Source organism: Haliotis asinina, chromosome 14 (genome assembly GCF_037392515.1).
Source record: "Haliotis asinina isolate JCU_RB_2024 chromosome 14, JCU_Hal_asi_v2, whole genome shotgun sequence".
Lineage (NCBI taxonomy): Eukaryota > Metazoa > Mollusca > Gastropoda > Lepetellida > Haliotidae > Haliotis > Haliotis asinina.
In genome coordinates this window covers 22,955,816-22,968,496 of record NC_090293.1, presented here as the reverse complement: position 1 = coordinate 22,968,496, position 12,681 = coordinate 22,955,816, and the positions used below count along the sequence as shown (strand labels likewise).

The following is a 12,681-nucleotide window of genomic DNA, read 5'->3' as shown; positions in this document are numbered from 1 at the left end:
TCACTGTAGACAATTTTTTGATAATTTTCTTGGATGTGTGCTTGGTCAGGTTTTTCAGGTTCAAATCACACACTATTGACTGAAAATTATAAACCTGAAATTTTCATGTCATGCTCCAGTCACCGAACAAGGTGGTAACTGAACGAACAACTATGCTTTGAATGAAATCCATGTGGTGATGCATTCTCAAAACATCTATTATTATTGTATCAACATTGATTCGGTCCCGTGCATCTCCCAATTTCGAGAACTGTGCATTGTACAGACAGGTGTTTATAATTTTCGTATAATGTTCATATAACCATGACACGATTTTGTCACAATATGGCTGAAATTGTGCCGATGTGACTAAGTCCTGAACTCAGTAACTCTAGGAAATGATTCCGGCAGTAGTTATCATCAGGATCAGTCTCAGCATTTCTTTTAGGGGTGGTTTCATACGCCATGATTCAAGCACGTCCTGCTTGAGTAAAAAATACTTTTGTCAGTCCCGACTTGTTAAAAACCTGACACTCTCAGTCAACGGCTAATCTATGCATAATTTCACCTTTGAGTGTATACGTACCATGACTATGAGCATAAAATGACTGATTCTAAGTAAACTACAACAAAGATGCCAATAGATGTCGTGAACAGTACCGTTTATTTCAGCGGAACAAACACCGTGGTAAGCTCAACACATCATTCGGGTACGGGACACGTGGGTTGAGTCATTTGAGCATCTCGCAGATTTTCAAGCTCCAAAACAGAATAAATAAACAGCTAAGAAGTGATATAAATTGTCAAAAGCTGAACCTAGAGTATAAATTCAGGCATGTCTCACGCTTCGTATGACCACACATTGTTTTGTCAGTGGTTACATGAATTATATATAATCCACGTCATACATGGCAGTCAAATAATTGCATTTTTCAGTTTTCAGAAATTCTATTTTTAATGATAAAATCATCTAGATGCTCAAATAAGTCAAACCATAATACCGTCTTATATGAATAAACGGGTTCAGGAAAACACTAGTAGTCACAGCAGAGCGAACATGAATTTGAATAAACTTTTGTTTGTAATACATATTGGAAACAAGTAATACCTATTGGAAACAGGTGACGCATATGTAGAAGTCAAATGTAAGCATTAAACACTCATTATGTCATAGTTAGGCACAGCAGGTGATACTGTATTGGTAAGAATTTGGAAGAATCCTTAACGTCCAAAAGCCAACTGGAGATGAATTACATTTACGTAAACAAGTGTATAAGAACAGGTACGATCAGTGACGCCATGGTATAAGTAACATGGTCCGCAGAGCTCCCACCTGAAAATGTAAGAGGTAATTTCTTAAATATATTGATTAGCATTTTTAATCTCAACATAGTCTTTTGGTGGGGTAAAAGGTCTTGCCGCCTTGCTGCAAAAGTAATTTTCGAATATTTCCACAGAATAATAGTGTACTGATATGTCAGCTGGATACGGAAAACATGTGTATGTAGTGCGAGTACAGTGTGAAACACTCTTGGATATATAGAATATTAGGAATCCATTTACGTACACTTGGCAGCAGTTATCTTGGTGTCAGTGTCCTTTACAAGATCTGCCTGGGTGAGGGTGGAACACCCAACTTCGGTAGTGGTGGTGATTTTATTCAGGCAGGTCTTCAGATCGGTGAGAACACTGCAAGAAAATATACGCTAAGAACGTTATTTTCATTAATCACCCTGAAATATTTAGATGTGAAAGTTTCTGGGTGAATGAGGAAAACATCGGGTGAGTTTAAGGTGACGACAGCGTGATGAGAAAAGTAGTGTAGTGATACACAGTGCAGGATGTGGGAATGGGTACATCGTATCTACTACTTTGTGGCAAATTCCAGAATAAAATCAAACCGATTTCATGTGGTCCTCCAATTCTCAGACTGATACACTTTGATTGACGATAATTCACTCACGTGCAATACTTGTTGTTGGTGGAAGCGTCTCCGTTCGCAGCGTTGACCTCGCACTGACACGTGGCACTCAGAGCTGAAGGTATGTGAATATTTAGTTAATATATATGGCTTTATCCATGGGGCATACTGCTAGAGGAATACGTAATATATAATTAGGACTGGTTTTTATTGGTGTTGCGAATTTGAGTATGTTCAGTACCATTGGTAATTCCTGGAAAAATGTAGATGACTTGACAAGAGTCACTGACAGAATCATTCAGTAAATGTGCTTAGGTGTATGAGTTGCCTCTGTTAGAGATGCCAGGATGTGCTGATAATGGATTACAGCATGTATAGAAACATGTTGCTTTGGATTTATCTTAGACCGCAAACTGTGACCTCTGCCCAGAGCACTAAAGTCGAATATGTACAAAACATCCACCTAACGCATATTCACGTATTTTTACGGCGTGTGTCCACATTGGTTCAACATAAAAAGAGAATTGTTTTGCTTATCGAACAATGATCTGTGTGTGCATGTTTCTGTGCACCTGTAATTGCACTGTACAAAAATGGGCATGGTAATACGGTTTTCATCTTATCAGCATTTCCTTAAAAAATCTGATCATCGACAGAAAAACTATATTCTATAATGCAAGAGTCTTACCTGGACAGTCCGCATCTGGCAGTGCTGCTCTTTCATTTTCAGCTGCCGTTGCAATGGCGCTTTTATTGGTAGTACCATCACAGCCGGATGATTGTGCAGTTCTCAGACAACTCAGCTGGGTTTTATAAGCCCTGTAATAAAGATGTAGCTGCAATGAGATGAATATCCTCGGCGAGCCAGCAGGCCTGTACACAGACAAACACTTATTTCACATTTGAGATGGAGTAATTACGAGGTGTACTTAGATGCGTGTGATGACCGTAAATATATTCATGCTTTGTGTATATATATATATATATATAATGTGTGCGTGTGCGTGTGCGTGGTCGAAGGCTTTGTATCCACCTTGACATTTGGAGTTTGGTCAAATGTAAATGATCCTAAGAAAGGTACAGATTCTAACACTTTTGTTAGGGCTGGAATTCGCTATGAATCCCAGGCACACTGCCAACGTGGCTTCCACAATGGAAGCTGGGTAATTGACAGCCCGCATCTCGTACTTAGTGTTCGACTCACTAAAAACAAATATAAACTGGCATAGCTAGAAAGGTATGTCCATACAATGCCACTTAGAAAAGTGGGCAAGTGGTCTCAGTAATTCAAGCACTTTTGTCGGGTTTAGTCACACTGTGCAGAGAGAAACAAAATCACTAACAAAAGTGGATCATTTATTTAACAAACAAAACAGTTTTAATAAGATAGTTACACACTTGAAACAACTGGCGGAAATAACTAATTGTATTAACCACTTAAAGTCAGCAGTGAAAAATCATTTTTTGTTTTCTTTTCTTCATTAGTATTACCCTAAAGTAAATAAAATGTACTCACATTGATCAACGCCATTGATAAACAAGAAACAACCTTGATTAGAAAATATGAAAATCGTACGCGCATCTTTCTTGATTCGTCTCTGTTTCTGCGGAGTCATAGGTTCTCTGGCACAGGCACGTGTCATCGAAAGCTGTGAAAAATAATACCATTCCTGTTAGGGAACGACTATTTAATATGCTGTAGTTGCGGCAGGGGTACGAGGGGTAAGGGTGAGATTTTGTGGTAGATTGCACACTTTTTTGCGATATGCTTGTAGAATGCTTCGGGTCTTGTTGAAGAGCAAAGGAGAAATTTTCTTCACAATATAAATGTATTTATGCAAGATTACTGTAACAATAAAGTTAGTTCAAAGATATGTCTGATTTGGCAGCTGTCCCTTAAGATCGGGCCATCCTGGTGTGTATGGAATGGATGTTCTCGTCAATAGTATTCACTAATATAAGTATACTTTCAACAAATGCCATAATTACTGCAGGATGTTGTATCTGTGACCGACGAAGCTGCAGCCGTCTTCAGAGCATCTATAGTTGTGGTGGAGACACAGGGAGCTGTGCTCAGTGGGTAGAGGCATGCATACTGGGCCTTGTAGGCACTGTGAACGACAAGAATATAATTACATGTACTCACTTATCAGTCACAGTCCCTGTTAAATCTATGTAAAACAGATAGTTGTATGTTTAGCACTGTAGATTTCGCCTGTAGCAGGAAGCAGCTTCTGGATTTTCCCACGATAGTGAATATAACTTTATCTCAAAATAGCTAGAACGTGCACATAATTCATTGTAGATAACACATTCTCTGAACGTTTTCTAGAGATAAGAAAGCGTGAGAAACGTGAAAGTTACTTTGGGAAATACTCGACCATAATACTTTCAAAGTACTAATTTTTGTTACTCACGTGCACTTCTTCTCATCAGTGGAGATGTCTGCTTTTGCGGCATCAATCTCACACTGGCAGGCGGTGGTGACAGCTAATGACACAGGTCCGTGTGTTAGTACATTTTGTTAAAAGAATTGAGTGATTGAGTTAAAATTTAACGTCACATCGGCAATATCTCAGCCATATGGTGACGAAAACAATGAGAAAAATGAAAACATTTTGAAAATGAAATCTGTCACGATGGAAAGTGAAATTACTAGGGTATCACAGATATGGGTATGAAGCTAGCATGGAAACGTAAAACATTCTAGTAATTAAAGCAGACAATGCAACATAAAACACGGGCTATAGATCGCCAACGATTGAAGGTAGATCACCATACTAGGGTGAGTGAGTGAGTTTAGTTTTACGCCGCTTTTAGCAATATTCCAGCAATATCACGGCGGGGGACACCAGAAAATGGGCTTCACACGTTGTACCCATGTGGGGAATCGAACCCGGGTCTTCGGCGTGACGAGCGAACATACTAGGGTGAGTGAGTGACTGAGTTTAGTTTTACGTCGCACTCAGCAATATTCCAGCAATATGGCGGCGGTCTGTAAATAATCGAGTCTGGACCAGACACTCCAGTAACCAACAACATGAGCATCGATCTGTGCAAATGGGAACCGATGACATGTGTCAGCCAAATCAGCGAGCTTGACCACCCAATCCCGTTAGTACCATACTAGGGGCCATGGGAACTTGCAGTACCTTTGCTACCTGCATGGACCCTAGTTGGATTTACATCATCCATTTAGCTGCTGGAGACAGTGCAAAATGCTAGCCAAAATTAAAATAACACGAATACTACGATTAAAAACCTGGGAGACCTAAATTTACATCAAATGTTGTGGGACTTACGTACCCTCTCAGGAGGACAATAATTTTACAATGCTTCAACCCCTTTTGATGGTACAGCCACTAACAATCTCGGTTACTAGTCTAGACTACTGAGAAAGTGCTCTTTCTCACCACTAAGAACCCTTAAAACATCATAAGATAATAGTTAAGGATGAGGAGTCGCTGATGTAGTTTCCAAAGTTTATTCTGGAAGTGTGACATAGGTTGCAGAGTTACTTATAATTTAGACTTTTAACTTAACGATAAAACCAAACTACATGCTTTTGTTAAACAATGGCATGGAGAACTATGAAACAATACTAATTAATTGAATTGGCGGTTGACTAGGTGAGCTATATTAATTACAAGCTGTTTACCTGGCAACTAGATGTTGTTACAAGAGATTAACGGATTAGCGTCTGCCAAGCTTGAAACTTATGACAATAAAAGTGGACAATATAAATAGACACAAATTATATTAAAATATTACAGTAAAATACTCTAAAATATTTTATATTAAAATATGAAAAAGGTGCACATTTTGTCACTGGGACACTACCAATACTAAAAAAATATCTATGTATAACTCATTTAACAAATCCAGTTCTTTTAAATAGGCATTAAGTGAATGAGAAATGATATTAGTAAAAAGATCGTTCATAGTACGTGATTTAAAAATGGAATCCCTTGTGATGGAATATTCAACACAGTCAAACAAGACATGCCTGACGATGATTCTTTCATCACAAGGGATACACAACGGAGGATCCTCACCTTTTAACAAGTATTCGTGTGAATACCGCGTAAGACCAATACGACATCGTCGCATAATGATCTCCTTAAATCTGAACGGAAAACCCAAGTAGGTGTATCCGACATAGGGTTTTATTGCATGTAATTTATTGATACCTACTTGAGTGTCCCACTTTTTCTGCATCTGATTACGGATGTAAAGTCTGATGGTAGCTTTATAATCATTGTATGGAATAAAACGTGATGTCACAGATTTGTTGAGTGATGCCTTGGCAGCAAGATCGGCCATTGTGTTAACAGAAATGCCAACATGACTGGATAACCAACAAAAGAAGATGTCGTTTGGTCCAGTAGCAAGATCATCATACAATTCAGTGATTTCAGTTAAAAGTAGATTTTTAATAGCTTGAAGGCAAGAATGAGAGTCGGAAAAGATAATAGTTTGTTTATATTTAGGGTTTCTTTGAATGTAGTTAAGAGCCGTTAATATGGCGTTTGCATATTGCAGTAAAAATAGAGCTGTTATCTGGTATTCTAGTAGAAAGTGTCCTGAATCTCATGACAGTAGCAAAAGCCACTGCGTCACCATCATTGGACCCATCTGTCAAAATAAGGGTTTGTATGTATTATATTTACCTTTTAATTGATGATATTCTTGTTTATATTGTAATTCATTGGTTTCTGACTTGTCAACCTGTGCCGTAACGGATTGGAGAAGACAGCAGGCAGGAAGGAGATATATTGTCCAGCTCAATGCCGGCAGCAGAAGTGAATGGTTTAAATCTTAGCCCAAGAGGCGTAACAAGAGTAGACATTTTGTTTGACAAATCCTCGTATTGAGGATTAAAGACACAGTCAGAATAGAGTTAGAAAGCAGGATTAGGCTCGCTAGAATATAGTTTTTTAATATATTGTAAAGATAGTTTTATACGGCGCTGTGAAAGAGATGGTTCATCGGCTTCAACATCGGAGAAGTTATAAAAGACCCAAGACAAAGCCTAAGTCCTTGGTGGTGGACAGAATCAAGAAGTTTCATATTACTATTACAGGCTCCACTATAGACGATAGAGCCATAATCAAGCTTCGAGCGGACAACTGACCTATACTGATGTAGCAGAGTAGCTTGTTCCCCTTCCCACTTTGAGTTAGATACAACTTTCAGTAAACTGAGTGGCTTCGGGAATTTTGTTTTTAGTGATTTGATATGCGGCAACAAAGCTAAGTGTGAATCGAAAATTAGAACCAAGAACTGGCCTCCTTTACAACTTGCATGTGAGTGCCATTTAAAAGTAGTTCTGGGTGCTTATGGGGCTTATATTTTCTAGAAAAGTGTATACAATTAGTTTTTGATTTAGAAAACTTCTAGACACTGTTGCGAGTATGTATTTTCCGTATATTTTGTTATTAATTCAGTAATAAATTATTATTGGGTCACAATGTTTAGTGTTTTGAATAGTAAATATTATGGGTCACATTTCGTTTTGATATCTGGTCAACACTTTTAGCATTCTGGCATTCCGGAATTTATCTGTTCCTAGTTTTCGATGTTTACTTCTGGGATACTGTTTCGAGACCATTCTACAGTGTTGACAATGTTCGTTTGTGCCCGAACTTTCGGGAAATGACTTTGTAAATATATATAAAGGGTGGTTGTCGTGCAGAGGCGACATTCACACTGGATTACTGCCAACGCTTGAAATCCTGTCAACACGTGAATCTACATTTTCTGCTGTCGCACCGATCGCTGTGTTTAGTACTGTTTACATTCTGCCATAGCTGTTCCCTCTCACATCAAGACTTTGGTGAGTTTGATATATTGTATTTTTGTGACCCACTGACTTAGATTTTGTCTCTCTTGAATTGTACCTGAAATCTGCATTGTTATATTGAATTGTGACTTTGTATATCTTGCTCTCGTTACATAACAATATAGAATTTGAACGTAAACAACTTGTCTTTGTTCTGTTTTGCTGGTTTACAAGGGGATTTCTTAAGCTGTTGTCAGGGTAAATTCTTAACCGTAGCAACACCATTTATTTATTTTGTTGAAACACAATTGCAATTGCCGTTCAACAGCATGCATATTTTTACCGTGACAAGAAAAATGAATCATTTAAAACCTGGGATAGACTGTTGATCTTGATACTAAAAAGTGACAGACAAAATACTGCCATACTGCAAAACCATGTAAGTCCTTTAAATGCCATGCTTCCAAGTGGTATTGTATGCTTTCTCCAGATCAAAGAATATCGATACTGCACGTTGTTTATTTACTATAGCATTTTTTTTACAAAGGATTGTAGACGTACCAAATGGTCAATGGCACTACGAGTTTTCCTGAAACCACATTGAATATTTGTTATTAAATTATTGGTTTCAATATACCAAGTTAATCTATTATTTACCATTCGTTCCATGGTTTTACAGACAAGAGATTGGCCTGTAATTCGAAGGATCAGTATGATCCCGGTCAGTCTTTGTTATAGGAACTACAATGGCATGTGGGAAAGTCCCTGTAGTCATATCAAATATATTTATAAGTGTTTCCAGGAATGATTCAGGTAAATGTTTCATAATGAATATCATCCGCCTTTGTTGCTGTATCATGTGCTTGCTCAAAGCATGTTAGAAGAAAGCAAATGTACGTCATTGCATTAAATACGTCAGATGTGGGCAGACGACAACAGTTACGACATTGAAATTTCAGTGACAAATCATCTACTGGGCAGTTATCTTGTAGCTGTTGGTTTTGGTAAAAGAAAATTTATCCTCCATAACCCCGTAAAGTGTCAAAATGACAGAAGTTGTCAACGTTATCTAATCAACCGTTTATAATTCAGTTTGTGACAACTTACTGCAGGCTGGATCATCGAGGGCTTTCATCCTTGTCTCTACACCGGCAGCTAGGGCAGTTACAGTGGCAGTGCCATCACAGGCTAGAGCTGTCTTTCCCTTTAAACACGTGATGTAGGTCTGGATAGCACTGTGTAGAACCAAAAGCGATGACAACACTACAGACGCTAGTGTAATTCAAACCACACTTTTACTATCAAATGGAGTGTCACGAAGTGTCTATTTATGCAAGGAATCACAACATGAAATGATATGATAGCAATAATGAACTGATATCGTAATGTTTTGGCCTACCTTTAGAATACAGCCCTACATCTTTCACAAATTCCATCACAACACCTTATGACGCAATTTGGAAATTTTGTTTTACTCACAATCCCCAGTCAGGTTTAACTGTAGGTGGATTATTGAGTGTGCCTAAGCCCTTCTCGGTGTTCGGTCGGTCGTCTCGGTACGGATTGGCATTGGGTAAGACGTGATGTAAAGAGTTTGTGTGCTAAACATAGATAGCGGTGACGTATTTATAGCAAACGCCGGCTTTTGAAATATCTTTTATTATAAATATATTCTATGTTACGCACTGAGCGTGAATTTTAGCACTAAGTACATTATACATGGGAACTAATCAACATATATGTATATTTTTCATTCATCCAGTTTTCATTCATACAGCATCATTTTCACTGGCATTTAGTTTATTTAATTTGATTTTTCGTAGCAGAAAGGATATACTACATCGGACACGTCATCCACTATCATTCCAACTGGGTCAATATACTTTATATATTAAGATTATTTTGAGGGGGTTACCTTACGGGTAAGGCCTAAAGACCAATAGCACTTCAATACATCTAAAACAAAAGCATATCTGGTTAGAGATAGTCCGACCGAGTTGCGACTATTCAAACATGGCAGTTTTCCTTAAAGATGTGTAGATCATACCTGATCCTGTATGATCCTACGCTATATAACACCGACCATGTTTTGCGTTTGCAAAAGGGCTCTAGGTTGTGTTTCTTTCTAAAAGACAATATATGTTTTCTGTCACTGTTTGAAAACAGTAATATTGTTCCTTCAAATTTAACACTTTACGCTGAAATCTTTCACAGAACATTTGCTGCTATGTATTTATAATAGGAGAGGATTACTAATTTTCAAAGAAACTCCAGCTACTCTCTACATTCATACGTCTATTATCAATTATTTATTACCTGCAAGTATCTGCTTCCTGAGCTGCGCTCTGGTCAGTTTTCCAAAAATCTTTCTGACAAATACAGGTATCGGTAAATGCTGCAAATATACAGACGAAGAAAGTTCAGATTTAGAGGGACACATTCCATTGTACGCATACCCTGACAGACATCGGTAGTGTACATGTTATTTTCTTTCTTCTGAGATACCTGCTACATCTTGTTTCTCATAAGTCAGTCCAAAATGTACGTAATAAATTTTAGGACATTTTAGAAAACGTTTGTTAACAACCATTCAACTCAAAGATTATTATATATTCGCATGTATTCCTTCCACCCCGTGGAACAGGACAAACGGACAGCATGAACACAACGCCATGAATCATCTATCGGTTCATGATACACAACTCCCCCAGAAGGTCAAATCATTCCACTGTTCTCTCAAAGACACATTAGATCTGTGCATTGTATACTCTGTTGACGTATCTAGACATACAATGCTATGTAGAGAATCTCACCCTAGTGTCTACTGATGTCAACTGTATAATCACAAGTGGATATTTGTACTTCCATCAAAGAGTGTTGATATATTTGATATTTGATATCATTAGACACGAGAGTGAAATTAAACTCACTCTGTTCATCATAAGACAATCACTCGTCATTGCATTGCAATGAAAAATGCGCACGCCATCACACAGTAAAGCGATGTCAGAGCCCTGTAATGTCATAAAGTTCATGACGTCATAGCAATATCATGGCATTGTGCAAAAAAATACTGTCAAAAGATAACTCATAGGAAATCTCGTCTGATCTCACACAAGTAATATCTGGAACGCAACAGTTCTTGAGGATAAATCAAACTATACTTACTACAGGAATCTGCTGTAAAATCTGCCTGTATGAGCGCAGCGTCAGCAGTTGCAGGTGGACACCCGTCGTCACCCTTCCCAGATCCCTCCAGGCAGGTCAGGTACGTCTTCAGTGCTCTGAAAAGAAAAGGAAAAATACAATCAATTCGCCTCAACATGACGCACGCACATACGTGTACCTCGCTAGGTGCATGCACTGACGTAATGGAAATGTTCAATACTTGCTCCCGCATCTGCTGCAGATTCAAGTTTCTGCTGTTTGTAGCAGAATGCCTCAAGAATAAATAAACTGCTATTAGATGAATACTTTGCATGAACAAGATGAGTGAGTGAGTAAATATTTAACGTCAAATCGGTAGTATCTCATATCGTGACGAAAACAATTTATACAGTACAAAATAAAGACATTTTGAAGAGGCGTAAACCCGTCGACGATGGACAGCAAACAGACTAGGGTGTCAAACATATGAATATGAAACTAGCACAAGAAACTAACACATTTTAAGTGAAGCAGACAATACAATATAAAACACGGGCTATAGATCGCCAACAACTCTAGGTTGATCACCAAACCAGGAGCATGGACAAGCTAACGAAACACTGTATACAGAGCCATACAAGTACGCATACAGATATACATTTTATCAGGTTATCACATGTTTTCACATCTAATGTATGATTTGCAAACAAGGTGATATGTAAATTGACTTACGCGCATTTCGCTCCCTCGGCCGGTGTACCATAATCTGTTTTACATTCCGTACAAGTTTCTGCCCAGCTTGGTGGACAGTATACTGCAAAAGAATCAAAGGTGATATTTCAGGCTGACAAAATTTTTATCAAAGCACAAATGGCTCTAATGAAATCATGAAGTGTGAAGTATTTCCTAAGCATGTAATTAAAATAGTAGGTATTAAGAATTATATTACTGTAACCTCCATAAGCCAACAAGTGATTAACTTGTTTACGAGTTATAAAGCAGGAGGCCACTGGTCGCACTTTATATTTGCTTTGATTTTTTTAAACCACACTCGCCAGTATTCTAGCTACATTGTCGTCGGCGGTTTGTATATAATCGACGCTGAAGTAGACAATTGAATGACCAGTAGTATGCACATGAACATCGAACTAAGGAATTGGTGACGGTGTCAGCAGTGGTAATGTCCAGTCTGGAGTATTTCCATATACAGGATATTCCGACTGATAAAAGTATAAGTGCAGGTATTTTCATAAATCTTACGACTAAACTTTGTTGTCTGATATAACTGTTAAACAACTGAAACGAGCCTAATTGTGATCAATTTAGACAAAATGAAACCCTACCTAGAAGAACTATGACGCCAAATTTCAGCATGACTGCCGATGCTTGCCTGAGAACTGCTTCCACGTCTGCACGGACAGGCACTGTGGCTGTGATCAGTGTAGCCCTCTATTTGTAACGCCCGTCTCCATAGCACCGACATGTTGGGTCACATGACTTCAACATAACAGTAAGATGGTCCTGTAAATCCAGTATTTAAAAACTGGACATATGATTTGATTTATCTTGTCTTCAACTTTCAGTTATTTATCGCCATCAACTGAGCAATTACGTTTGGCTTAATGACACTTTGAAATCTTAAAACCAATGTCAAGAATCTAAAACTTAAGAAACATTTGTTAAAGAATAATGAATAGCGTTATTGTGTGTTTCCACAATAGGTTTAGTGACTGAGTCATATGCTCCCTTCTTAAAATGCCAGCAACTGACTGGCAAATACGCAACTTCCTTTCTCGTTAGAGGCAAGACGTTGCACGAACCTACATACTGGCACATCAACAGGTCAACGTGT

General features: G+C 38.2%; 1 protein-coding gene across 1 annotated transcript; it reads right to left on the bottom strand.

Moving 5' to 3' along the window:
• Nucleotides 1-624: 624 nt before the first annotated feature.
• On the bottom strand, nt 625-12,251 carry LOC137261598 (serine-rich adhesin for platelets-like). The gene is made up of 12 exons (XM_067799376.1): nt 12,173-12,251; nt 11,562-11,643; nt 10,851-10,966; nt 9,999-10,077; nt 8,790-8,917; nt 4,318-4,390; nt 3,890-4,011; nt 3,477-3,549; nt 2,589-2,719; nt 1,943-2,015; nt 1,547-1,668; nt 625-1,312 (listed from the first exon to the last, which is right to left on the bottom strand). Exons 1-12 carry the CDS (start codon nt 12,201-12,203, stop codon nt 1,236-1,238), a joined length of 1,107 nt encoding a protein of 368 aa, XP_067655477.1. The 5' UTR covers nt 12,204-12,251; the 3' UTR covers nt 625-1,235.
• Nucleotides 12,252-12,681: the final 430 nt, after the last annotated feature.

What these genes read in the sequence shown, in the direction of transcription:
- LOC137261598 (XM_067799376.1), bottom strand. Translation starts at nt 12,203, where the DNA reads ATGCTGAAATTTGGCGTCATAGTTCTTCTAG. An exon ending in CAGGAAGCAGATACTTGCAG is followed by an intron (nt 8,918 to 9,998) that starts GTAATAAATAAT and finishes GGTTCTACACAG; the next exon opens with TGCTATCCAGACCTACATCA. An exon ending in CAAGATAACTGCTGCCAAGT is followed by an intron (nt 1,313 to 1,546) that starts GTACGTAAATGG and finishes TTACATTTTCAG; the next exon opens with GTGGGAGCTCTGCGGACCAT.